The sequence below is a fragment of the Saccopteryx bilineata genome, chromosome 5 (assembly GCF_036850765.1).
Source record: "Saccopteryx bilineata isolate mSacBil1 chromosome 5, mSacBil1_pri_phased_curated, whole genome shotgun sequence".
Taxonomy (NCBI): domain Eukaryota; kingdom Metazoa; phylum Chordata; class Mammalia; order Chiroptera; family Emballonuridae; genus Saccopteryx; species Saccopteryx bilineata.
In genome coordinates this window covers 33,995,077-34,019,506 of record NC_089494.1, presented here as the reverse complement: position 1 = coordinate 34,019,506, position 24,430 = coordinate 33,995,077, and the positions used below count along the sequence as shown (strand labels likewise).

Sequence of the window (24,430 nt, the reverse complement as noted above, 5' to 3'; positions counted from 1 at the left end):
TATGGAAGAAAACAATTGTTTTATTGTTTTTGCTCTTCTATCACACCAATCTGCTGACCCCAGATGTGTGAGTTTTCCCACACCAAACAATTCTCCAGTTCTCTGCAGACACCACCTGGGTGTCCTATATTTAATTCCATTTTGACACTAACCAGAGTTAGTGCAGACCCCAACTAAATTAGGTTAGGGTCTCTCAGGCCCCTAAACTGCCCCTCCACTTCAGATGCCAATTAAAAATAGTGGGTCTCCAGATTACCCACGGTATCTGTCTGCTTTGGTTACAAACTGGTGGTTTTCATGATTCCCTCCTTGGGTTTAATAATTTTCTAAAATGACTCCAGAACTCAGGAAAACAGTTTTACTAGGTTAATGGTTGTATAAAAGGTTACAACTTAGAAACAGCCAATGGAAGAGAAGCATAGGGTAAGGTATAAGGGGAGAAACTTCTAGAACCTCTCCAAACAGTTCACCCTCCCCACACCTCCTCGTGTTCACCAACCCAGAAGCTCTCTGAATTCCTTAAGTTAAGATTTTTTTTTAATGGAGGCTTCAAATATAAATATGATTGATTAAATCATTGACCATTATGATTAATTCAACCTCTAACCCCTCTCTCCTTCCTAGAGGTCTGAGGGTAAGTTCCTTCAATCACGTGGTTGGTTCTCCTGGCAACCAGCCTACATACTGAGGCTATTCAGGAACTTCCAACCACCAGTCCTCTCATGGGCATGTAAAAGACATCACAGAGATTTTAAGAATTTTAGGAGCTATATGCCAGGAAAGGAAGCAGAGACCAAATATTTATTTGTTATTATATTATAGGTGTCAATTAATATTTTAATAGTGATTTTCTATAGTCCTAAGAATTTGGACTTAATTCTGCTGTTTAAGATAAAGGACTAAAGGACTGAAAAGATAGTAGATATGCAGAATTTAGACTTTTCTGTAAGTGAATATGATCTAAAGACAGATTTTGTTGCATCTGATTAGGACGCAAGCTCTGTTTAAGAACCATCAGGATAGACACATGTAGGAGCAAAATGGCAATGGAGTAGGTGAATGAATGTTCCACTCATCTCCTACCAGGAACAAACTAGAATTAGAACTAAATTCAAGAACAATCATCAAAAAATAAAAATAAAAAAAGAACAATCATTCTGAAAAACCAACTCAGGACTAACTGAAGAGGAGTCTATAACCAAGGATTCACAGAAGAAGCCACATGAGACTGGTAGGCGGGGCAGAGACACGGAAAGGGCTGCCTCTACTCCCAGGAGTGAGTGGCAACCGAGGGTCCAGAGGGACATCTCAGCTGCAGGGAAGTTTTCTCTGAGAGGTGTGAGTCCTCAGCCCCAGGCCAGGTGCCCTAGCCTAGAGCACCAGAGACTAGAAGAGATGCCTACATAGCATTTGGCAGTGAAGAGAGGCAAGGTTTCTGTCTGTGAAAGACAAGAGCTCTTGGAGACGCAGGCAACCTCTTAAAGGACCAATGTAGAAAATCTCATTCACAGCTCCTTCCTCTGAGCTCCAGTGGGGGGAGAGCTGAGAGGATTAGAGTCACCTGAGGAGAATACGCAATTGGTGGCCTCAAGGAGAGACATGGTGAAGGACAGCTGCAGGAACCCCTGTGCTGAGTCATTCTCCAATACTGAAGTAGTCAACTTTCTTAGGTGGAATGGTCCCCTCTGAGCAGCATCAGCGTGGGGAAAAGCAACTGCCCTATGCTCGGGAATCTCTCTTGACTCACCCTGGGCCCTGCTGAGAAGTAAGCAGCCTTGGTCCGGAAGCAGGCTGAAAAGATGCAGGAGGTGACAGTGATTCTGTTGTCTGGTGTTCAGGCTGGAGTTTTTCCCCTGACTTTCCTGAGAATATGACTGCTATTTCTGCCTCATGGGAAATTCAATAGAAACTGTCTGTACTGTGTGGGCAGACAAAATCTCTGGGTTTCAGATGCCATACCTACTGGACTCTTAGTGGCCACACCCTACTGAGGTCTGTGAAAAAATTAAGGACAGGCCAACACCTGGGGCCCTGGGGTGGGAACCCTACCCATGACCTTTCCTGATGTCTGAGTTGCCCCAGCCTTTATACTCTACCAGAGGATTTGTCAGGGGCTGAGTCCAAGAAGCAGCCAGCAGATAGGCAGCAGCAGGTGGATCTGAGGGAAACTTCCGTATTTTGCTGACTTGCCCCAGGCCCAGTGCTGGTAAAACCCAGCCTAGGTGTGCAGCTTGGTCCTTCCATGTGAACCTAAGCCTAGCAGAGGCAGCCATAAACTCTGGATTGCTTATACCTGTAGCTCCAAAAAGGTTGCTGAGAGCCAGTTATAGGCAATATCTTCTCTCATAAGAGTCCCAGAGCCAACACATCCAGTGGCCAGCTACAGACAACATCAGAGAAGCACCCAACTAACATTTCCGGCAGCATATCCAAAGGGAGATCTCATCAGGCACCAAACTCAGCTGAGGTGAATTCCACTTTCTATGGTCAGCAGCTTGTAGTCATTGAATGAGGTAGAGCTTCATAGTCAGCAGGCCCAAATCCAGGATACCCTGCCCCACTGGGCTAAGCTCCACAGGGGAAAGGGAGGCTTAGAGCACAGACATTCAAAGTGGGAGTTTCTTGGAGCTTAGCTACCTTCTGAGGGATCACAATCAACCTCAGTGGAAGACTCTCTCAATCTTCCTCATTAAGGCCAGGAGCTCCCCAGCTGAAAGAATTTCTGCAGAGGAAACTGTTGGCCAAACCCAACCTGAATCTGCTGCTCCCCTCTCAGGGTAGAAACAGAATTAGAATATCTTGAGAGCTTAGACTCTGGAGTAGGGGCCACTTTCCTTGTACTGACCTCTTGACCAAGAGATCCTCCCCAAATAAGGGGGACTGACTTCAGTTGCCCTAGCCCCCCAAGTTTGCAGCCTGCAGAAGGGTTGGTGGGGTGAAGCCAGTCTTCCCCCACTCTACAGTGTTTCTACAGAAGACTCTGCAGGTAGACCATGCAGCTTCAAGAGGAAGTAGAGTAGCTGTAAAGTGGAGGCAAAGCTTAAGAAACTTGGGCCCCTTTACGGAGCTGCTACGGAACTCTAAGCAGGAGGAAGTCGATGCTTATACACAGGCTGACCCCTCCCCACACACCCAGGCACAGAAAATGCAGACACAAACAGTTAGCAGAGTGGTAGCTCCAGACAGGTAGACCACAGTGGGTTATAAGCAATGTTTGACATCAACCCATACCCAAACCCCACCCAAGAGGACCCAGAACCAATACAACCAGTGGTGGGTGGCAGACTCAGCTAGCCACACAAGTGGCATGCCCAAAGGAGGAGTCCAGCAGGCACCAAATCCTGAAGAGATTAACCACACCCCATAGGACAGACACTGCACAGCGTCTAATATATGTGATCAAGTTGACTCTTAGAGCCAGCCAGGGTCCTTCAGGAATTAGCCTGAAGGGTTAATTCCACCCACAAAAGGACCAACAAAATTCAATTCTCACATACAACAGGATGGTAAATATAACCCTCAAGAAACATTACTAGAGCAAGGAGCTCAGGTGGTCTGGAGGTCAGTACCACTGGGCCCACCTTTCTCATAAAGACATCACAACAGATTTTGTAGTCAGAGCAGAGGTACTTAATACACAGACAAAATGGGCAGACCAAAAAAAATAAAACAATGACCCAAACGAGTCAACAGGAGAAATCTCCAGAAAAAGAATGAAATGAAATGAAATGGAAGCAAATTACCAGATGCAGAGTTTAAAATAATGGTTATTAGGATACTAGAGGAACTTAGAGTAAGAATGGGTAAGAGTAAGTGAGAACTTAAAGAGGTGGTAAGTTATAAAAAGGACATCAAAATCACAAAAAAGAACCATTAGAAATGACAAATACAATATCAGGAATGAAGATTGTGCCAGAAGGAATCATCAGCAGGCTGGATGAGGAGGAGGATTGAATCAGTAATTTAGAGGACAAGATAAACATAAACACAGAAGCAGAGCAGGAAAAAGAAAAGAGGCTCAAGAAGGCTGAGGAAACTCTAAGAGAGCTCTGTGGTGACATGAAGCGAAACAATATCTGCATCATAGAGGTTTCTGAAGGAGAAGAGAACAAACAAGGGGTAGAGGACTTGTTAGAAGAAATCATAGCTAAAAACTTCCCTAATTTGATGAAGAATAAAGTCATACAAGTTCAAAAAGCACAGAAAGTCCCATTAAAGATGAACCCAAAGAAGTCCACACCAAGACACATCATAATTAAAATGCCAAAGATAAAAAATAAAGAAAGAATACTAAAAGCTGCAAGAGAAAAGCAATTAATTACCTACAAAGGAACCCCCATAAGGCTGACATCTGACTTCTGAACACAAACACTTCAGGGCAAGAAATATTCAAAGTGATGCAAAACAAGGACCTACAATGAAGCCTACTGTATCCAGCAAAGCTATCATTTAAAATTGAAGGAGAAATAAAGAACTTCTCAGACAAAAAAAAAAAAAAGCTCAAGGAGTTCATTACTACCAAATAAGTACTGCAAGAAATGTTAAAGGGCCTGATATAAAAAGAGGAAAAGAAAAAAGAAATCGAGAGAAAGAGGATTATAGGTTTAAAGAATAAAATGGCAATAAATAAATACATATCAATAAAAACCTTAAATGAAATAGATTAAATGATCCAATCAAAAAGGCAGAGTGTAGATGCATGATAAGAAAACATGACTTGTATACAATATATGCTATCTACAATAAACCCATCTCAGAACAAAAGATACACATAGACTGAAAGTGAAGGGATGGAAAAAACATTTCATGCAAATGTAAACAATAAAAGAGGATGGGGTAGAAACTTACAAAATTATAAAAGTAATAAAAACATAAACACAATAACAAATAAAATAGGATAATACAAGGAATGAAATATAATGATAAATAAAAATAATTTATAAATTCACATTTTATCTGAGTATATATGTAGTAGGCCTTTAAAAAAATGGCATTACAAAAAAAATGGCATTACAGAAACAAAGGTTTTGCTAATTGGTTACCTTGTATTGCTGCTAATCAAAAGGTGATTTTTCTTTTCTTATCTGTGATTCTTTTTCTTGCCTTTCAAGTAATTGAGAACTGTAGAACAGGAAGGTGAATCATTGCCTTATTGAGGGCAAGTATCTTCTTTTCTTCTTCTTTTTCATTTGTCTAGGGTAAATGTCAGCTTTATTTAGAATATTTAAGTACAAAAAATAAAAAATTGTCTACCTATGATTGTTAAGGAAAAGTTTATTGTTCTGAAAATACTACTAAAATGCTAAATTCAAATATCCCTTGAGATATGTTATCTAATATTTATATCTTTAACATTTGATGTTCATAGTTATTTTCTTAAGAAATAATTTTAATAAAATGATTCAATCTTATTATTTTCCCCCCTAGAAGACAGAGTTTTAAGCAACAAGAATGTACTAAATCCTAATGAAAATATGGTGATAATGCCTAAGTTCAAAGGTACTTACTACTAGAAAAAGGGTTTATATACTTGGAAATTGTTCTTTTTTAAATATACAGTGGTACCTTTAGATATGAATTTAATTCGTTCTGTAACCGAGCTCGTAAGTCAGTCAACTCGTATATCAAACTGCCAAAACTGGACCCGTGCGCCAACGTGCCAACTAGCGACAGCTTCCCGAATCACAACTCATATCTCAGAATTCCACTCAGATCTCGAACAAAAATATGGACCGAGTCGCAGCTCATATCTTAAAAAATTTGTATGCTGGTCTGTTCATATCTCAAGGTACCACTGTATTTTGTTTCATCACAAAAATACAGCAATCACAATAAGGCATACTGAAGCATGGAAGGACATCATGTTATATAAAATTTGATACAGATTCTTAGGATCATGTTACAAATTAGATAATTATATCAAAAATTAAAAAGCCCTATAAAACTATTGAGAAGTTAGAGTTTCAGGTACTCAATGTATTTTTAAATATATTCCCAGAATTTTACCGTTAGTGTGTACAAAAAAAGATTCATCTTTGGAATATAAATGGAGTCAGACGGCTGTAATACAGATGAGTTCTGCATTTTCAATGGCACTGACATTGCTATTGTGTGCCATCTATGGTTTAATGCTCTACAAAGTGACAGTAGGTGGGCACCTGGCAAAACAATCTTAGATTCATCACAAACCAGCAACTTAATTCTTAACCACTGAATATGTAAGTGCTATCATCCACTCAAACTTATGTATTGACCTTACACTTAACAATATTTTTCCAGTAATATTTTACACTTAACAATAAATGGCAGTATCTGTGGCCATTTGCCAAGTACAGAAAAAGCAATACAGCAAATTAAACCAGCAAGAAAATCACAGCATAGTTCTAACATTTTAATAATTTTTGCTTATGATGACCTTCTGTGATCTGGAACTTTTGAATTACATAAAATTGGAGTCCTTATAGTTCTTATCTATCTTCAGGTTGCCATCTGTTCCCATAAAAGTCTGGTCTGGTATGTTTCAGAGGTAGCTTTCTTTTTAGAGAATGATTATTTCTTCTTCCAAAAGTCATTTTTCTTAAAGCTTCATTCTCTCTTCTTGGTGAACTCTTTGAAGGTGCTCAAACTTAGCCTGTACCTCTCAGCTTCTCCCCGTATGGTTTCTTTCTCCTTTACTTGCTACATAAACATCTGCTTCATTTCCTCTTCCTTCCTCTGATGTTCCCATAAATTTTGTGTCTTTTGGCTTTGGAGGTCTCTTGGAGACTGAGTGGCTTATTCTCTGGGCCCACTTAAGTAAAGCTCATTTCCTGCAGTTTGCAAAATCTGTAAAGTTCATAGTGCGTAATGTGGGTTCTTTTCTCCCAGATTATTCACGTTTATACAAATAAGAATCTCCTGGAGCTTTACCAAGTCATAGTGGTTTTCATTTTCCACTTGTATGACACCCCAAGAATACTGGCAAGCTTTAACCATCTTATTTCCAACTTTTAACTCAACCATACTTGTGCCAATCAATGGTCATTTATGCCTTCAACACCAACAGGAACCCCCAAATTGGGGTGCAGTGAAGAAGGAAACTTTATGCAGAGCAAACAGTGATACAGCATGGCTGTGAAAATAGCACTGCTGTGGAACAGCTCAATAGTGCTACAGAGCAGCTGTGAAAACAGCAATGGTCTGCTCTGCTGTGGCCGAGACTTCTTCCGTGTTACAGCTCTGGTTTCAGGGAATAATAAGCTCCCTGAACCAGAGGGGAGTTAGTTTATATTGACAAAAGTCCTCACCCCTAGTACCTGATTGGTCTATCCTCATGCAAATGAGGACTCTGCATCATCACAGTTTGATTGGTCAAAAGACCCTGTCCTGATTGGTCAGAGCTGTGCAACTCTGATTGGATGGGGAAAGCCTCAGTCTTATTGGTTGAAATGGGATTGCAGGAAACCTTTATAAGGGCTGTTCAGATGGCAGAAACACAGTGCCCGCAGGCAATTCAGCACAGGTGTAGGCAGGTTAGCTTAATCTTAAATTTCTGTTAACTATTAGCTATTGTATCTGCTTCGGTAATCACTGGTATCATGTTCACCTTACTGTCATGCTTCTTCATGGTTAAGAGATCAAGTGCCTTCAGAGAGTGGCCCATTGGTGAGATGAAGCAGAAGCATGCATGAATATGAGGATCATGCTAGTTAAGGAGAAAATTCTTAATTTTCAGCTCTTCTTGGATATAGGTCTCAAAATTAGCATCTATGTAGTCACTGTTGGTTGGTAGGTTTCTTCTTTGCTTATTTGGTCACCAAATCCCACTGTATTCACATTGGTCAATTTTAATCAAACATTACTTTCTTGGACTTCATATGTCTGAACTTTAAGTCTAACATGGGGGTAAAATGTGAGGATTTGTGGTCTTCAAAATTAGTATAAACAATGTATCAATTAGTGTTGATTTTCCAACTCCAGTCTCCCCAACACAGAATATTAAAACAGAAGCCTTGCTGAATTGATCTATTGACCAGCTGGTCAGGCAAACTCTTAAAACCATAGTGAAAGAATGAATATTTTCTCTTTTTTTTTGCAGAAGCTGAGCAAAGCAAGCTGAGGGCCAGTGAGGTGGCAGTCCCAGCCTCTGCTCCTGAGGAGTATGTTGTAGAGGCGACAGGAGGCAAAGAAGACCAGGAGGAAGGAATACTTCGTTCTTCAGATATTGAGCAAATCCTTCAAGCCTTGCCAGTAGGTTCATTGGTCTGCTGGTAAATGTTTAACCACTAGCCTCACTCTCTACTCCTAGCCCCTAAGAAAAAGAACAAGAGAAGGAGAGAAGGAGGGAAGGAGGGGAGGAGGGAGAAAAAGAGGAAAACTGATTTCCATGGCTGATTTCAAGTTACCAATATAATATCAACTGCATTGCAGAATTTTTGAAAATCTGACAATGGCTTTCACTAACTAGTTTGAGCCTGACTCCAGTACACTGCTGTGTTGTATACTGTGTCACTGTTCTTATCTGTGGGGTTCAATAGGGCTGGCTTCGTGGGCTTAGAGCCTGTGCAGTTGCATAGGGTTCATACTTTTCTAATGCTTAGCTGTCATTGTCTTGAAATTCTTAATAATGTATGAACTTTTGTTTTGCACTGGACCCCACAAGTTGTGTAACCGGTTGTCCCCAGAGAACAAGAAGGGAGTATCGGTAGTGCACACAATGGAAGGGTGGGTAGAGGGGGAAACATTGGGAGAAACTGCAGTCTGTCCCTCACAACATGATCATGATCCTTGGGAGACATAAAACATTCTCCCCTGGGATTTGTTTCTTTACAGCAAACTTGGTCCGCATCAGTGAAGTTAGCTTGGCCTTGAAAATTTTTGTTTTTTAATTATGGTAAAATACAAATAACATAAAATTTATGATCTTAATAATTTTTAAATGTAAAGTTCAGTAATGTTAAGCATATTCACATGGTTGTATAATCAATCGCCAGAACTGTTTTTATTTTGCAAAACTGAAACTCTATATCCATTAAACAATAGCTGCCCATTCCTTCCTCTCACTAGCTCGTGGTAAACAGCATTCTAGTTTCTATCTCTATGAAACTGACTACTTTAGGTACCTCACGTAAGTGGGGTCATACAGTATTTGCCTTTTTGTGATTAGTTTATTTCATTTAGTATAATGTCCTCAAGGTTCATCACTGTCAGAATTTTTTTTCTCTTAAAAGCTAAATAATATTCTATTGTGTGTGTATTGCACATTTTGTTTATACATTCATCCATTGCTGGATACTTGGGTTGTTTCCACCTTTTGGCTACTGTGAATAATGCTGCTATGAACACAGTACAAATATCTTTTTAAGACCCTGTTTTCAGTTCTCTTGGGTATTTACCCAGAGATGGAATTGCTAGATCATAGGGTAATTCTGTATTTCTATTTCTATTTATTTATTTTTTCTTCTTTTCCAAGTGAGAGGAGTGGAGACAGAGAGAGACTCTAGTATGCACCCTGGCCAGGATCCAACCAGCGATCCCCATCTGGAACCAATGCTCTGCTCATCTAGGGCCATGCTCGCAACCGAGCTGTTTTAGCACTTGAGGTGAAGGCTCCACAGAGCCATACTCAGTGCCTGAAGCCAATGCCCTCAAACCAATCAAGCCATGGCTGCAGGAGGGAGAGAGAGAAAGAGAAGGGGGAGAGGGAGGGGTGGAGAAGCAGATGGTCACTTCTCCTATGTGCCCTGGCTGGAATTAAACCCAGGACATCCACACACTGAGCCCACACTCTACCACTGAGCCAACCTGCCAGGGCCAATTCTGTATTTCATATTTTGAGAAAACCACCATACTGTTTTCTATAGCAGCTACATTATTTCTACCAAAAAATACAGAAAGGTTCCAGTTTCTCCACATCTTTGCCAATCCTTATTTTCCTGGTTTTCAATAGTAGCCATCCAAGTGGGTATGAAATGATATCTCATTGTGGTTTTGATTTACTTCACATCACTAAAGATTAGTGGTGGTGTGCATCTTTCAAATGCTTGTTGGCCATTTATATATCTTATTTGAAGGAATAAGTTGTTTTTAAATTTTTTGTTTGTGTTTTATTTTATTTTATTTTTTGGTGGGAGGAGGGAGATAGTGAGGCAGACTCCCACATGTGCCCTGACTGGGATCCACCCAGCAACTCCATCTGGGGCTGATCCTGGAGTACCGAGCTATTTTTAGCACCTGAAGCTGACACACTGGGACCAACTGAGCTATCTTCAGTGCCTAGGGCCATACTTGAACCAATTGAGCCATGGCTGTGGGTGGGGAAGAGGGAGGAGAGGAGGATTAGATGGTTACTTCTCCTGGGTGCCCTGACCTGGAATTGAACCTGGGACACCCATATTCTGGGACGATGCTCTACCCACTGAGAAACTGGCCAGGGTCTAATTTTAATCTTAAAAAAAATTCTTTCAGTAAATTTCTGTTCAAGATGGCAACATAGGTAGACACAGGTACTCAGAACCTCCAATAAACACATCAAAATTACAACTGAACTACAGAACAACCATCATTCAGTATACCTGAAATCTAGTTGAACAGAAGTCTTATAACTAAGGACAGATAGAAGAAGCCACGCTGAGACTGGTAGGAGGGGTGGAGATGTAGAACAGGTTGGTCCCACATCCATATGTGCCCCTTAAAAATCAGGAGTGATATCTCAACTGTGGAGGTATCCCCTGAGGACCAGGGGTCCCAGCCCCACACCAGGCCCCCAAGCCCAGGGTTTCAGTGCCAGAAAGAGAAGCCCCCATAACTTCTGCTATAAAAGCTAGCAAGATTGTGGCTGAATGAGCGGAAGAGTTCCTGGAGTCCCAGGTGTTCCTCTTAAAGAGCCCGCACACTGACTTACTCAGACTCACTTGCTCTGAGCTCTTGCACTGTGGCAGCAGCTTGAAAGGTGCCAAGGACACATGAGAAGGAACTGTATTGTTTGGCTTCAGCACAAAGGCCAGAAGGGCATCTTCTCCCAGACAGAAGTGCTGGTAGAGGCCATTGTTCCTTTGTGGGACCCTTCCATCACAGAGCCGGCAGGCAGGTGCCATATCTGAGTCTCCGTTAACCTGGCTAACACTGTTCACCTGGACCTGGTGGTTCCCTGAGACCCTGCTGCACCTTCTTTGAAGTGCCCACCCAAGCTGTTTCCAGTGGCTTTTCCATACAAATGGCCTCTTTTAGCTCATTTTTCAGACTTCCCTAAAATCTCTCAAACTAGCAGCATCTGGCCTCAGTGTGCCCCATACCTCTCACTAAGTGACCCCAGGCTTGGCACTAGCAGCAGCCAGCTCAGTTCACAGCTTGGCCTCTCCTGGGCATCTCCAAACCCAGTACAAGTAGCAACCACCTGCAGATCAATTCATAGCTCACGCTGGCCCTAGGCAGGGCACAGGCAATGGTTGATTTGTACCGCAGGGAAGCCCCAGAGCCACTGCACTACGTGGACAGCTTCAGACCACACTGGATTACAACCCAACCGCTTTCATAAGTGACGCACCCAAGGGGCAGACTTGGCAAACATCAGAGCCCCATGGAAGCAGATCCTGCTCCATGCAGTCAGCCCAGCATAGCAGCTCCTCCTCTGTCATCACAGCTGGCCCTTGCAGCCAGTAGTCTTGGGGTCAGTCCCTCCCTGTGACATGCCAACTGCAATCAAGGCTCAACTACTACAGGACAGTGCACACAGTTCACACAGGGGGTGCATCCAGAGCACCCAAGTCAGGGGACCAGGGTGGCAGCACCACCGGGCCTTACAGGATACCTATATATAAGACCACTCTTATAAGACCAGGAGACATAGCACCTCTACCTGATATACAGAAGCAAACACAGGGAAGCATCTAAATGTTGGGACAAAGAAACAGGTCCCAAGTGAAAGAACAGGTAAAATCTCTGGGGTTGGGTGGGGGGACTAAATAAAAAGGAGGCAAGCAAACTACCAGATACAGAGTTCAAAACAATGGTTATAAGGATGCTCAAGGAACTTAGAACTCAAACAGCATAAAAAAAGGACATCAACACTATAAAAAAGAACCAGTCAGAAACGACGAATATAATATCTGAAATGAAGAATGCACCAGAAGGAATAAATAGTAGGTTGTATGAAGCAGAGGATCAGATTAGCAACTTGGAAGATAAAGTAGAAGAAGAAAATACCCAATCAGAGGAGCAAAACAAAAAAAGAATTTTAAAAAATGAGGATAATGTATAACAGACTTTTGAGACAACATGAAACATAACAACATCTACATCATAAGAGTACCAGAAGGAGACAAGAGAAAACAAGGGACCAAGAACCTATTTGAATAATTAATGGCTGAAAACTTCCCCAACTTGGTTAAGAGAAAAAACACACAGGTCCAAGAAGTGCAGAGAATCCCAAAGAAGATGAACCCAAAGAGGCCCACACCAAGACACATCATAATTAAAATGCCAAATGTTAAAGACAAAGACAGTATCTTAAAAGCAGCACGAGGAGAGCAGTAGCTTGACCTGTGGTGGTGCAGTGAATAAAGCATCGACCTGCTATGCTGAGGTCGTCAGTTCAGAACCTCCAGCTTGCCTGGTCAAGGCACATGCAAAAAGCAACTACAACGAGTTGATGCCCCCCCCCACCTCTTTCTCTTTCTCTCTCCTCTCTCTCTAAAATAAAATAAAAAAGATAGATAGAGAGAGAGAGAGAGAGAAAAAAAACGGTAGTTACTGTAATGCTGGTGATTGAGGCCAGGCAGGTTCCCACTGAACTCGGCAGACGGTAGAGGAACTGTGGAGCTGGAAAGCGTTGGGCTGTACCCGTTTATTGGAGGCTCACAAAAACAGGCAAGTGAATAAACGACAAAAGGGAAAGAGATAATAAAGGAAAATCTGCTATTCACAGTAAGGGTGAGGGAGCAGGGAAAACCACACCTCGTGGTGGCAGAGAGTGATCTGGGAGAATCACCACCCAGGAAAAGCACCCACAGTCTTACAAAGACCACACACCTGTGGTGCTGCCACACACCCACGCACCCACGTACCAATCAGGCAAAGTGCTTGCAGCCGGTAAATCCGCGAGCAAGCCAAACAGCCATTTTCCCTACAGTTACCTACAAGGGAGCTCCCATAAGACTGTCAGCTGATTTCAATGCCAATGAAGTTAAATTAGTATAATACTTATATCTAAGTCAAAACTCCACATTTCAATTTTATTCTTTATAGATTTTTAATAATAATCTTTAATAGCTTTTCCCTACTTAGTATATAATTCAATCTAGGATCATACATTGTATTTAGTTATCATTTTTCTTTAGTCTCCTTTAATCTTGAACATTTCTAATGCTTTTCTTCTTCTTCTATGACATTCCCACTTTTAAAGAATTACTTCCACCACCACCTTTTATAAAAACATAGAATTTGCCTCATTTTTTATGTGTGTGGTGTTGTCTCATGATTAGATTCAAGCTATATATTATGGCCAGAATTTTACACAAATAATGTACAGTTCTTTTTTTTTTCAAAAATTAATTTCACCTGTTTTTTGCTACTTTCAATTATCTGTGCAGCCTGCGTTCATCTACAAATATTTTTTAAAATTGACTTTAGAGAGAGAGGAACGTCAGTTTGTTGTTCCACTCATCCATAAACTCATTGGTTTACTCTTGCATATGCCTTAACTGAGGATCAAACCTACAACCCTGGCACATTGGGCTGACACTCCAACCATCTGAACTACCCAGCCAGGGCAATGAGGTACATTTCTCAAGGCATCACATCTGGAAGCAATGATGTCCATCTGCCCCTCATTTGTGGGGATAATTTTGATTATATGGTCAAGATGTTGTTTGATTTCTTCCTTACATAGATAATTTTGTGTAATTACTATTTTTCCCTTGTCATTAATAAGCAAGTATTGAGGAGACCTTTTGAGATGAAGCAAATATCCTACCCTGCCTCAAAATTTTCCTCTAGTTTGAACATCTATTGATGATTCTTGTCTGATTGAATATTTGTTATGTTGGTTTAAAAGCAATGATTTTCAAACTCCAGTATCTTTTTACATTTATAAGTCAACATACAGCATTCTACTGTAAGCAAGAGCCCTCTTTTTTCCCCCTCTTTTTTGCCCACTAGCCTTAATCCCCCTCTACTGTTTGAAGTATTTTTGTGTGTGCTCAGTACATACATTTTTGTGTGTGTGTACAAAGATGCTCACAAACTCACACACACACATACACACACACGACGAGACATTGCTCTTTGTCTCTTAGAAATGCAGTAGTTTCTAAAGGATGTGGCTCATTCTTGGTCTCCAGTTGCTGCTGTTTTGCTAAGATTGGATGATTTTGGCCACAGCTAGATGAAGATGAAAATAGTTGTGGGGTGCTGGGAATGCAAGAGGCTTTTTGGGGGTAGCACTTAACATTACCTATGTTCTCATAGACTCTCAGGGTTGGAAGGTATTAAAAGTTATCTAGTCCACCCTGCTCCTCTCCATGAAGTGATGGATAAGATAATCCATCATCTCAACTTGGTAAATCATGTTTCATATGCACCTGAGAGGTTGTCTTATATAAAAGAGCTCTGCCAGCAAATGCATTTGAGAAGAAACTGTATTTCAAGCAATATCCCCTAATTTGTTTTAAAAAGCAAGTCAATATTTTCTTTCCTTCTTTCTTTTTTTTTAAGTGAGAGACATAGACACAGAGAGAGACAGAGAAAGGGACAGATAGGGACAGACAGACAGGAAGGGAGAAAGATGAGAAGCATCAAGTCTTCGTTGTGGTGTGTTAGTTGTTCATTGATTGCTTTCTCATATGTGCCTTGACTGGGGAACTCCAGCAGAGTGAGTGACCCCTTGCTCAAGCCAGTGACCTTGGACTCAAGCCAAAGACCTTGGGCTTCAAGCCAGTGACCATGGGGTTATGTCTATGATCCCATGCTCAAGTCAGCAACCCTATGCTCAAGCCGGTGACCTTGGGGTTTCGAACCTGGGTCCTCTGCATCCCAGGCTGATCCTCTGCATTCACTGCGCCACCGTCTGCTTAAGCACAAGTCAATATTTTCGAGTGTGGCATAGGATTTTCTTACTGAACTATCCTTGAGAAAAGTGAAAAGACCAAACATGGTCAGGCAATCACTCATTCATTCATTCTTTCCCTTCTGACACAAAGATTTGGTGAGTGCCAATGGAAGATTCAACATTTTCTGAGAAAAAGAGCCAGGCAGACCTTAATGCTTATTCCTCATCCCTGTCCTGGCTGATTTCATCAGCACAAGGGAGGACACAATTCAAGGAAACCTGGTATCTGGAGATGTTGAGCAGAGCCCACTGCTGCGTCTGTGATTCCCTTCATTCCAGGAAATTTGCTCAACTGCTTTCAAACACAAACAACAGCCTGCCAGGCCCTTGGATGTCCCTGAGAAGCACTCTAGGTTTCCAAAGGAAGGGAAATGTGGCTTGCAAAAAGAAAGGCAGGAAGTGTTTTGGAAAGTGGAATTTCCTTTGCATTTTGTTCTTTCAGAGCTGGGGAGTTCTGGTACTGGGCGGCCTGGGAATGAGGCAATGCACTTTTGGTCTGAGTTGAAGATAACTCAGAAGCCCGGTGGGCCCCAGGACAGGTGAGGCACCTGTGACTCAGTGACCGGGATGATCAAACAGGCCTCCTGGTGCTGCTCACCACAGAGGCACTGGCAGGCTCAGCTCCTCCTCAAAACACCTTCGTCATGTCTCCTTTGGAACTTTCTGCTGCAGGTTAAGGGTTAGGGGAGGGATGAACAGAGAGAACAATGCAGAAAAGCTGTGGGTTCTAGACTATGTTTCAATTTTGTATTTAATTATATAAAACATTTATGTAGCGCAATGTCAAAACTATACTAGAGTATGCACGGAGAAGTCTGGACTGCATCCTTGCCCTCTTCCCTTCCCCCATAGACTACCATTTTTATTAGTCTTCTCACTTATTCTATTTTTACTTTTGAAAGAGAACATCAACTCCTATAACCCCCTGTATTCTAAAAAAGGTATCACATTAAAATACTTTTTTTTTTTTAATTTTAGAAAGAGAGAGGGAGGGATAGACAGGGACAGATGAATTGGAAGGGAGAGAGATAAAAAGCGTCAACTTGTGGTTACAGCATTTTAGTTGTTCATTGATTGCTTTCTCATATGTGCCTTGACCAGGGGGAGTGGGGTACTCCGGCTAAGCCAGTGACCCCTTGCTCAAGCCAGCAACCATAAGGTCATGTCTATGATTCCATGCTCAAACTGGCGACCCTGTGCTCAAGCTGGTGAGCCCATGCTCAAACTGGCAACCTTGGGGTTTTGAACCTGGGTCCTCAGCATCCTGGGTCAATGCTCTATCTAATCTACCATTGCTTGGTCAGGCTAAAATACTATTCTTTTTTTTTTTTTATGTGAAATTTTTTTTTAAATAAATTTTTATTAATGGTAATGGGATGACATTAATAAATCAGGGTACATATATTCAAAGAAAACATGTCTAGGTTATTTTGTCATTAAATTACGTTGCATACCCCTTGCCCAAAGTCAGATTGTCCTCCGCCTCCCTCTATCTAGTTCTCTGTGCCCCTCCCCCTCCCCCTAACTCTCTCCCTCCCTCCCTCCCATGTCCTCCCTCCCCCCACCCCTGGTAACCACCACACTCTTGTCCATGTCTCTTAGTCTCGTTTTTATGTTCCACCAATGTATGGAATCATGTAGTTCTTGTTTTTTTCTAATTTACTTATTTCACTCCGTATAATGTTATCAAGATCCCACCATTTTGCTGTAAATGATCTGATGTCATCATTTCTTATGGCTGAGTAGTATTCCATAGTGTATATGTGCCACATCTTCTTTTTTTTTTTTTTTTCAAATTTGCATTTTTTTTAATAATTTTATTTTTTTAATGGGGTGACATCAATAAATCAGGATACATATATTCAAAGATAACAAGTCCAGGTTATCTTGTTGTTCAATTATGTTGCATACCCACCACCCAAAGTCAGATTGTCCTCTGTCACCTTCTATCTTGTTTTCTTTGTGCCCCTCCCCACCCCCTATCCCTCTCCCATTCCCCCCTCCCCCCCGTAACCACCACACTCTTATCAATGTCTCTTAGTTTCACTATTATGTCCCACCTACGTATGGAATAATACAGTTCCTGTTTTTTTCTGATTTACTTATTTCGCTTCGTATCATGTTATCAAGATCCCACCATTTTGCTGTAAATGTTCCGATGTCATCATTTCTTAGTGCCACATCTTCTTTATCCAGTCTTCTATTGAAGGGCTTTTTGGTTGTTTCCATGTCCTGGCCACTGTGAACAGTGCTGCAATGAACATGGGGCTACATGTGTCTTTACGTATCAATGTTTCTGAGGTTTTGGGGTATATACCCAGTAGAGGGATTGCTGGGTCATAAGGTATTTCTATTTGCAGTTTTTTGAGGAATCACCATACTTTCCTCCATAATGGTTGTACTACTTTACAGTCCCACCAACAGTGGATGAGAGTTCCCTTTTCTCCACAGCCTCTCCAACATTTGCTATTACCCGTCTTGTTGATAATAGCTAATCTAACAGGTGTGAGGTGGTATCTCATTGTAGTTTTGATTTGCATTTCTCTAATAACTAATGAAGCTGAGCATCTTTTCATATATCTGTTGGCCATTTGTATCTCTTCCTGGGAGAAGTGTCTGTTCATGTCCTCTTCTCATTTTTTTATTGGATTGTTTGTTTGTTTGTTGTTGAGTTTTATGAGTTCTTTGTAAATTTTGGATATTAGGCCCTTATCTGAGCTGTTGTTTGAAAATATCATTTCCCATTTAGTTGGCTGTCTGTTTATTTTGATATCAGTTTCTCTTGCTGAGCAAAAACTTTTTATTCTGATGTAGTCCCATTCATTTATCTTTGCCTTCACTTCTCTTGCCATTGGAGTCAAGTTCATAAAATGTTCTTTAAAACCCAGGTCCATGATTTTAGTACCTATGTCTTCTTCTACGTACTTTATTGTTTCAGGTCTTATATTTAGGTCTTTGATCCATTTTGAATTAATTTTAGTACACGGGGACAGGCTGTAGTCGAGTTTCATTCTTTTGCATGTGGCTTTCCAGTTTTCCCAACACCATTTGTTGAAGAGGCTTTCTTTTCTCCATTGTGTGTTGTTGGCCCCTTTATCAAAGATTATTTGACCATATATATGTGGTTTTATTTCTGGGCTTTCTATTCTGTTCCATTGGTCTGAGTGTCTATTTTTCATGCTGTTTTGATTATCGTGGCCCTATAATATAGTTTAAAGTCAGGTATTGTAATGCCCCCAGCTTCATTCTTTTTCCTTAGGATTGTTTTGGCTATTCGGGGTTTTTTATAGTTCCATATAAATCTGATGTTTTTTGTTCCATTTCTTTAAAAAATCTCATAGGAATTTTGATGGGAATTGCATTAAATTTGTATATTGCTTTGGGTAATATGGCCATTTTAATTATATTTATTCTTCCTATCCAAGAACAAGGAATATTTTTCCATCTCAGTGTGTCTTTTTCTATTTCTCTTAATAATGCCTTGTAGTTTTCTTTTTTTTTTTTTCTGCCCCCAGGATTCAATCTTTTTTTTTTTTCTTTTTTTTTTTTTTTTTTTTTTAGAGAGGAGAGAGAGAGAGACAGAGAGAGGAGAGAGAGACAGAGAGAGAAGGGGGAAGGAGCTGGAAGCATCAACTCCCATATGTGCCTTGACCAGGCAAGCCCAGGGTTTTGAACCAGTGACCTCAGCATTTCCAGGTCGATGCTTTATCCACTGCGCCACCACAGGTCAGACTGTAGTTTTCGTTATATAGGTCCTTTACATTCTTTGTTATGTTTATTCCTAGGTATTTTATTTTTTTTGTTGCAATCGTGAAGGGGATTATAAAATACTATTCTTTACCTTCCTTCTTGTAACAGTATGTCCTGGAAAAGTATATAGAGATTGTCTTCTGCATCCTGTGCTCACTGTGTGGATATACCATAGTTCTTTCCATCATTTCCTGTTGGTGGACATTAGAGTTATTTCTAGTCTTTAGTTATTCCAAATAATGCTGCAGTGAATGAATGTCCTGTGCATGTGTCACATATTCCTTTGAGAACCTTCCCTTTTGGAAGAAGAAAGAGGATTCTCTTCTTGTCACTTGCCAGTGAGTGACCTTTTCTATGGCTGGGGATTAGGTATCTGCCCTTTTCTGCATCAAGTCAATTTTTTTAGTAGTTTAATTTTCAGGTTTATTATAAGGGCTACAACTCAAGAGCATCCATATAGGAGAGACCCATAGAGCAAGATATGAGAGTTGGGAGTGGCAGGGAGCATTCATCCCTTCTTAGGGCACGTCATCTCACTGTGTTCACCAACCTATCAAATCTAGAATTTCAGGCCCTGGCCAGTTGGCTCAGCGGTAGAGCGTCGGCCTGGCGTGCGGGGGACCCAGGTTCGATTCCCGGCCAGGGCACATAGGAGAAGCGCCCATTTGCTTCTCCACCCCCCCCTCCTTCCTCTCTGTCTCTCTCTTCCCCTCCCGCAGCCGAGGCTCCATTGGAGCAAGGATGGCCCGGGCACTGGGGATGGCTCCTTGGCCTCTGCCCCAGGCGCTAGAGAGGCTCTGGTTGCGGCAGGGCGACGCGGGGGGGGGGGGGGGGGGGTGGGGGGGTGGGCAGAGCGCCGGGTGGATCCCGGTCGGGCGCATGCGGGAGTCTGTCTGACTGTCTCTCCCCGTTTCCAGCTTCAGGAAAAAAAAAAAAATCTAGAATTTCAACCCTCCTCCTAACTCTGTGAATTTCTTGCATTTCATACATTTCCGGTTTCCTCAATGGAAGGGACCTGCAAGATGAACCTGCTAGAAGTAATGGTAGATGTTTCTAATAGACTTTTAATAACCTGGATCAGTATGGCAGAAATAGATATACTTGATATATACCAAATTATTCAAGGTGACTTGGAAGAAGGTTTACAAATTAGTGGAGAATTCATTTCTTATCTCAATTCAGAGCAAGCCACTGAGTACATGGATTATACCAGCTTTTCTTTGGGAGGGTGAAGAGGTGGTTTCTATTCTGGAAGCCTAGCATAGCAGCTTCTGGGAAATGCAGGGAACCGTTCAGAATGAGCTCAGCCTCTGTCAGAGGGAGGGAATCCCTGGTGGGACTCAAGCCTCAGGCCTGCAATGACAGTGCAGAGTGTTGAGTCTGAGGGACTATCTATTAAGGTGTGACTCCAGATGCTGTTTGCAGAGGAAGAGAGCAGCCAATGGGAGGGACTTGGCAATGGTGTGTTTAGTTCCTTGAATCTTTGCCCGGGAACCATAACCTGGAGAAAATATTTCAGAATCTGCCATTGGGATAACTTGCTGATGAACAAACAGGTTTTTGATGTTGCCTCTCTGTGAAGTGTAAAGTTGATCAGCTCTCATTCCTCATTTTTTTTCTGCAAATTTAAATTTCAGAGTTTAACATATTCCACCTTCCTAGGAATCTGTTTTTCTGCTTATCTGGCAGGTTACATGATATGATGTTGGTGAGAGTTACTATTACTGAGGACTGATCATGTGCCAGCCCCTGTTCTAAGAGCTTTCTAGGGCTTACCTCACTTAATTCTCCGGTCACCTGGACAGAGGTACCACTGCGATTATCACTCAATGCTGAGGAGACCGGGACTCGAGAGGCCTAGCACTTTGCTGAAGTCACGTGGCTGGGAAAGGGTGGAGCTGGAATTTGACCCCAGCAGTCTTCCTACAGAGCTTGCCCTCTGAAGACCCAGCTGAACACTGTGCAGTTATAGAAGCTCAGGCAACAGTTTACTCACTTCTTTGGAAAATAAACAAGTTTCTTTCAGTTTTGCAATTCTGCGGTTTTGAAGTTCAGACATGGCTTCCCTGGAGCATTACCCCTTCCCAAGGTGAGGAGGGGTATAGAGGTGCTCCTTATGACTGCCACTTTGGTCCTTTATGGTGGCATTTTTGGCCTGGGGGACACTGGATTCGCTCATCCTGATCTGACCCTTAATCATAGTTAATGACTAACTCAGGCTTCGGAGACGAGGGCAGAACTTGCCAAATTCTGGTGTAAACTTGCTGGTAGGAGAATAAAAGTTTCAAGAGACATTTTCCTCTTACTGTCATGTGACCAGTAACTCATCGTTGGCGTCCTCTCTATGATAGATTCTTATTGAGAGAAACCAGGGGGTTTACAGGAACTCATCCTGAGCCAATGCCAGAAGCATGACTAACTAATCCCAAGGCTGTGGGCTGATTTTTGCCCTCTCCAGATTGGGTCTCTGGGCCTTTTTATTGCCTCTTTCTTCTTCTTCTTTTTTTTTTTTTTTTTTTTTTTTTTTTTTTTACAGAGGCAGAGATAGACAGGGACAGACAGGAACGGAGAGAGATGAGAAGCATCAATCATCAGTTTCTCGTTGCGTGTTGCGACTTCTTAGTTGTTCATTGATTGCTTTCTCAATGAAAGCAATTGTGCCTTGACCGTGGGCCTTCAGCAGACTGAGTAACCCCTTGCTGGAGCCAGCGACCTTGGGTCTAAGCTGGTGAGCTCTTTGCTCAAGCCAGATGAGCCCGCGCTCAAGCTGGCGACCTCGGGGTCTCGAACCTGGGTCCTTCCGCATCCCAGTCCGACACTCTATCCACTGCGCCACCACCTGGTCAGGCCTCTTTCTTATTCTTGGTATCTGCCCAGCTTCTTGCTAGCCAGTGACAGATAAATGCTGATTCTACTCAGCCAAGCTTTCCAGCAGAAACATTTGAGCTGATTTGTGTGATACTGATTCTCAACCCATCTCGTGTAAGAACTTCTAAGTGTTTGAGGAAAGATATTTGAAGAGGCTGAATACCTTTCTTTCTAGCTGACAGGGTAACCCGGGTCTCCATGGAGATGTTGGGACCATCTGCTTGCATACTAACTTCTGAAACCAGCACAGAGGACAGTTTCTTCGGGGCATCTCCAACTGGGGTCCAGCCCTTCTTTGTGTTTGTCTTTGGTTCTTCTTCCTCTATCTGTGATTATCTCTGTCCTTTCCCCCTTTTTTAATAGCCTTCAGAAGTGTGTTGATCTTTGGCTATGGAGGGGGCACTATTGCCCTTTCAGTCCTGCATGCCCTTTTAATAAGTTCCAAAAAGGGAAATTTCTTTTTCATTGACCAATGCTACTTTTTTTCTGTTTGAATTCAAGATGTATCTTGTTTTCAAGAGCTCCTTTTAGCCACACTGAGGACTTGCTGCAACCAGTCAGATAATTTGTAACCATAGGCTGTTTACAGTAGCCTTCAGAAATAATTGCATATATTTTAAAATTTCCACTATGATGTCTACTAAAGAGATTCCTCTGGTTTTGGAGGGATCAGATCACTCTAAATCCTACCATTTGAAAAAAAATTACTGTTTGATATTGTTGTCGTGGAAGATCCTTACTTACACTTTCTTCACTTTGCTAATCCAGAAAGGAAGAGGCTGCTCTCGCATAAACCTGGGTTTCGCAGAGTTAAAATGCGTATTCTGTTATTTAACACTGAGAACTGACACCTGCTATTAAACCAGGTGAAGTCTGAATTTTAATTAGGGCCTGGCGGGATCCAGACCAGAACCAAGATCTTGAGAACTTTCTGCGTTTGATACTGATAATTAGAGTGGTTGGTTACAAATTTTAAACTCTTAAAGTGAGGATTCTCTAATAAATGATTCCATCTCTTCTGCTTTCAAGGAGGTATACAGGATGGATCATAAATTTAGAGGCTACTGTGTTATTATCAACAACCACAACTTTACCACACTGACAGAAAGACAAGGGACCAATAAAGATGCCGGTAAGAGAGGCTGTAATGGTATATCAAATGCAAGCTGGGGATCTTAAAATCATGTTTTATTTTCACATTTTTTCCTGTAATTTTTATCTTCCATTTAAAAGTAAGGATGAGCTCAGTTGGTTAGAGTATCATCGAGAATCGTAGAAGTTGCCTGTTTGACCTCCAGTCAGCACACATACAGGAACAGATCAATGTTCCTGTCTCCCCCCCTTCTCTCTAAAATCAATCAATAAAAAAATTTTTAATGTAAAGATGATATTATAATTGTTACTAAGCTTCTAGTGTTTTGTCCGTCTGGGCTGCCATATTAAACTACCAAGATGGGGTGGCTTATAAACAACAAGCATTTATTTCTCACTATTCTGGAGGCTGGAAGTCCAAGATCAAGGCTCTGGGGCCACACTGTCTGTTGAGAATCTGCTTCTTAGATGGCCATCTTCCCTCTGTAACCTCACTTGGCAGAAGAAGCAAGAGGTGTCTTTGGGATCTCTTTATGGGGTCAGCCCTCATGGCCTAAGCACCTCCCAGAGGCCTCACCTTCTAATACCCTTACCTCAAGCATTAATATTTCAACACAGGAATTTTTGGAAGACATAAGTTTTCAGACCATAGCACCCAGGGTTACCAACCTGCTTAAAGAGTGAAAAGAGTCCCTGACCACTTATGGCTCTGTGATTTGGGGGTGAGAATGCTGGGTCAGTATGAGAAAACCTGCGTTTGAGCTCTGGCTACACCGCTAACCAGGCCTGTGACCATGGGAGAGTCATAGAGCCTCAGCTCCCTCATCTGTGAAAGAGAGTGAACTCTGGCCTGGCTGACTGTCAGGACCATTGTGATAGCACTGTGGGACTATGAAAAGGCAAGTTAAGTATAAAATTTTATTGTTATGAAAATAAAAAGAATTCAAAGCTTCAGGCTATTTGCTGTACAATTTTTATAACTATTAGCATTGTTTCACATCTTTATATTATTTCTTTTCTTTTTTAAACAGAGTCTCTTAAGGATGTGTTTAAGTGGCTTGGGTTCTATGTAGATAAACAAGATGATGTGACTAAAGCGCAACTGGAGGAGATTCTGCAAAAATACAAGAGTCATCCAGACCATGCTGAAGGAGACTGCTTTGTATTCTGTGTTCTGTCCCACGGGGAGTTTGGAGCTGTCTACTCTTCAGATGCGATCCTCATTCCCATTCAGGAGATCACATCTCACTTCACAGCCCTGCAATGCCCTGGTCTCCTTAACAAACCCAAACTCTTTTTCATCCAGGCCTGTCAAGGTGAAGAGATACAGTCTTCTGTATCCATTGAAGCAGATGCTATAAATTCTGAGCCAATACACCCTTCCCTTCAGGACACCGTTCCTATTGAGGCAGATTTCCTTGTTGGCATGGCGACTGTCCCTGGCTATGTATCTTTTCGTCATAAAACAGAAGGGAGTTGGTATATTCAATCTCTGTGTTATCATTTGAGGAACTTGGTCCCAAGGTAAGAGTTTCATGTTGTTCCACCCACCTACTTGTTTATCCATCCATCTATTCACCTACCTGTTCATCCATCTGCCCACCCACTCATACATGCATGCATCCATCCATGCAT

At 41.8% G+C, this 24,430-nt stretch overlaps 1 protein-coding gene and 2 pseudogenes across 2 annotated transcripts in view; 1 reads left to right on the top strand and 2 right to left on the bottom strand.

Annotated features, from left to right (window-relative positions):
- The window catches only part of CASP10 (caspase 10), a 55,448-nt gene that overhangs the window by 22,167 nt on the left and 8,851 nt on the right, over positions 1-24,430 (top strand). Inside the window, exons 5-8 of one of the 2 annotated variants that reach the window (XM_066279782.1) lie at positions 8,078-8,229; positions 20,862-20,924; positions 22,733-22,835; positions 23,827-24,319. In XM_066279782.1, the coding sequence (XP_066135879.1) occupies positions 8,078-8,229; positions 20,862-20,924; positions 22,733-22,835; positions 23,827-24,319 (811 nt within the window). The remainder of the gene's footprint in view (positions 1-8,077; positions 8,230-20,861; positions 20,925-22,732; positions 22,836-23,826; positions 24,320-24,430) is intronic. The other variant, XM_066279781.1, reaches the window with a different exon arrangement.
- Positions 6,478-7,002, bottom strand: LOC136337917 (septin-10-like; annotated as a pseudogene).
- On the bottom strand, positions 7,493-8,042 carry LOC136337915 (septin-10 pseudogene; annotated as a pseudogene).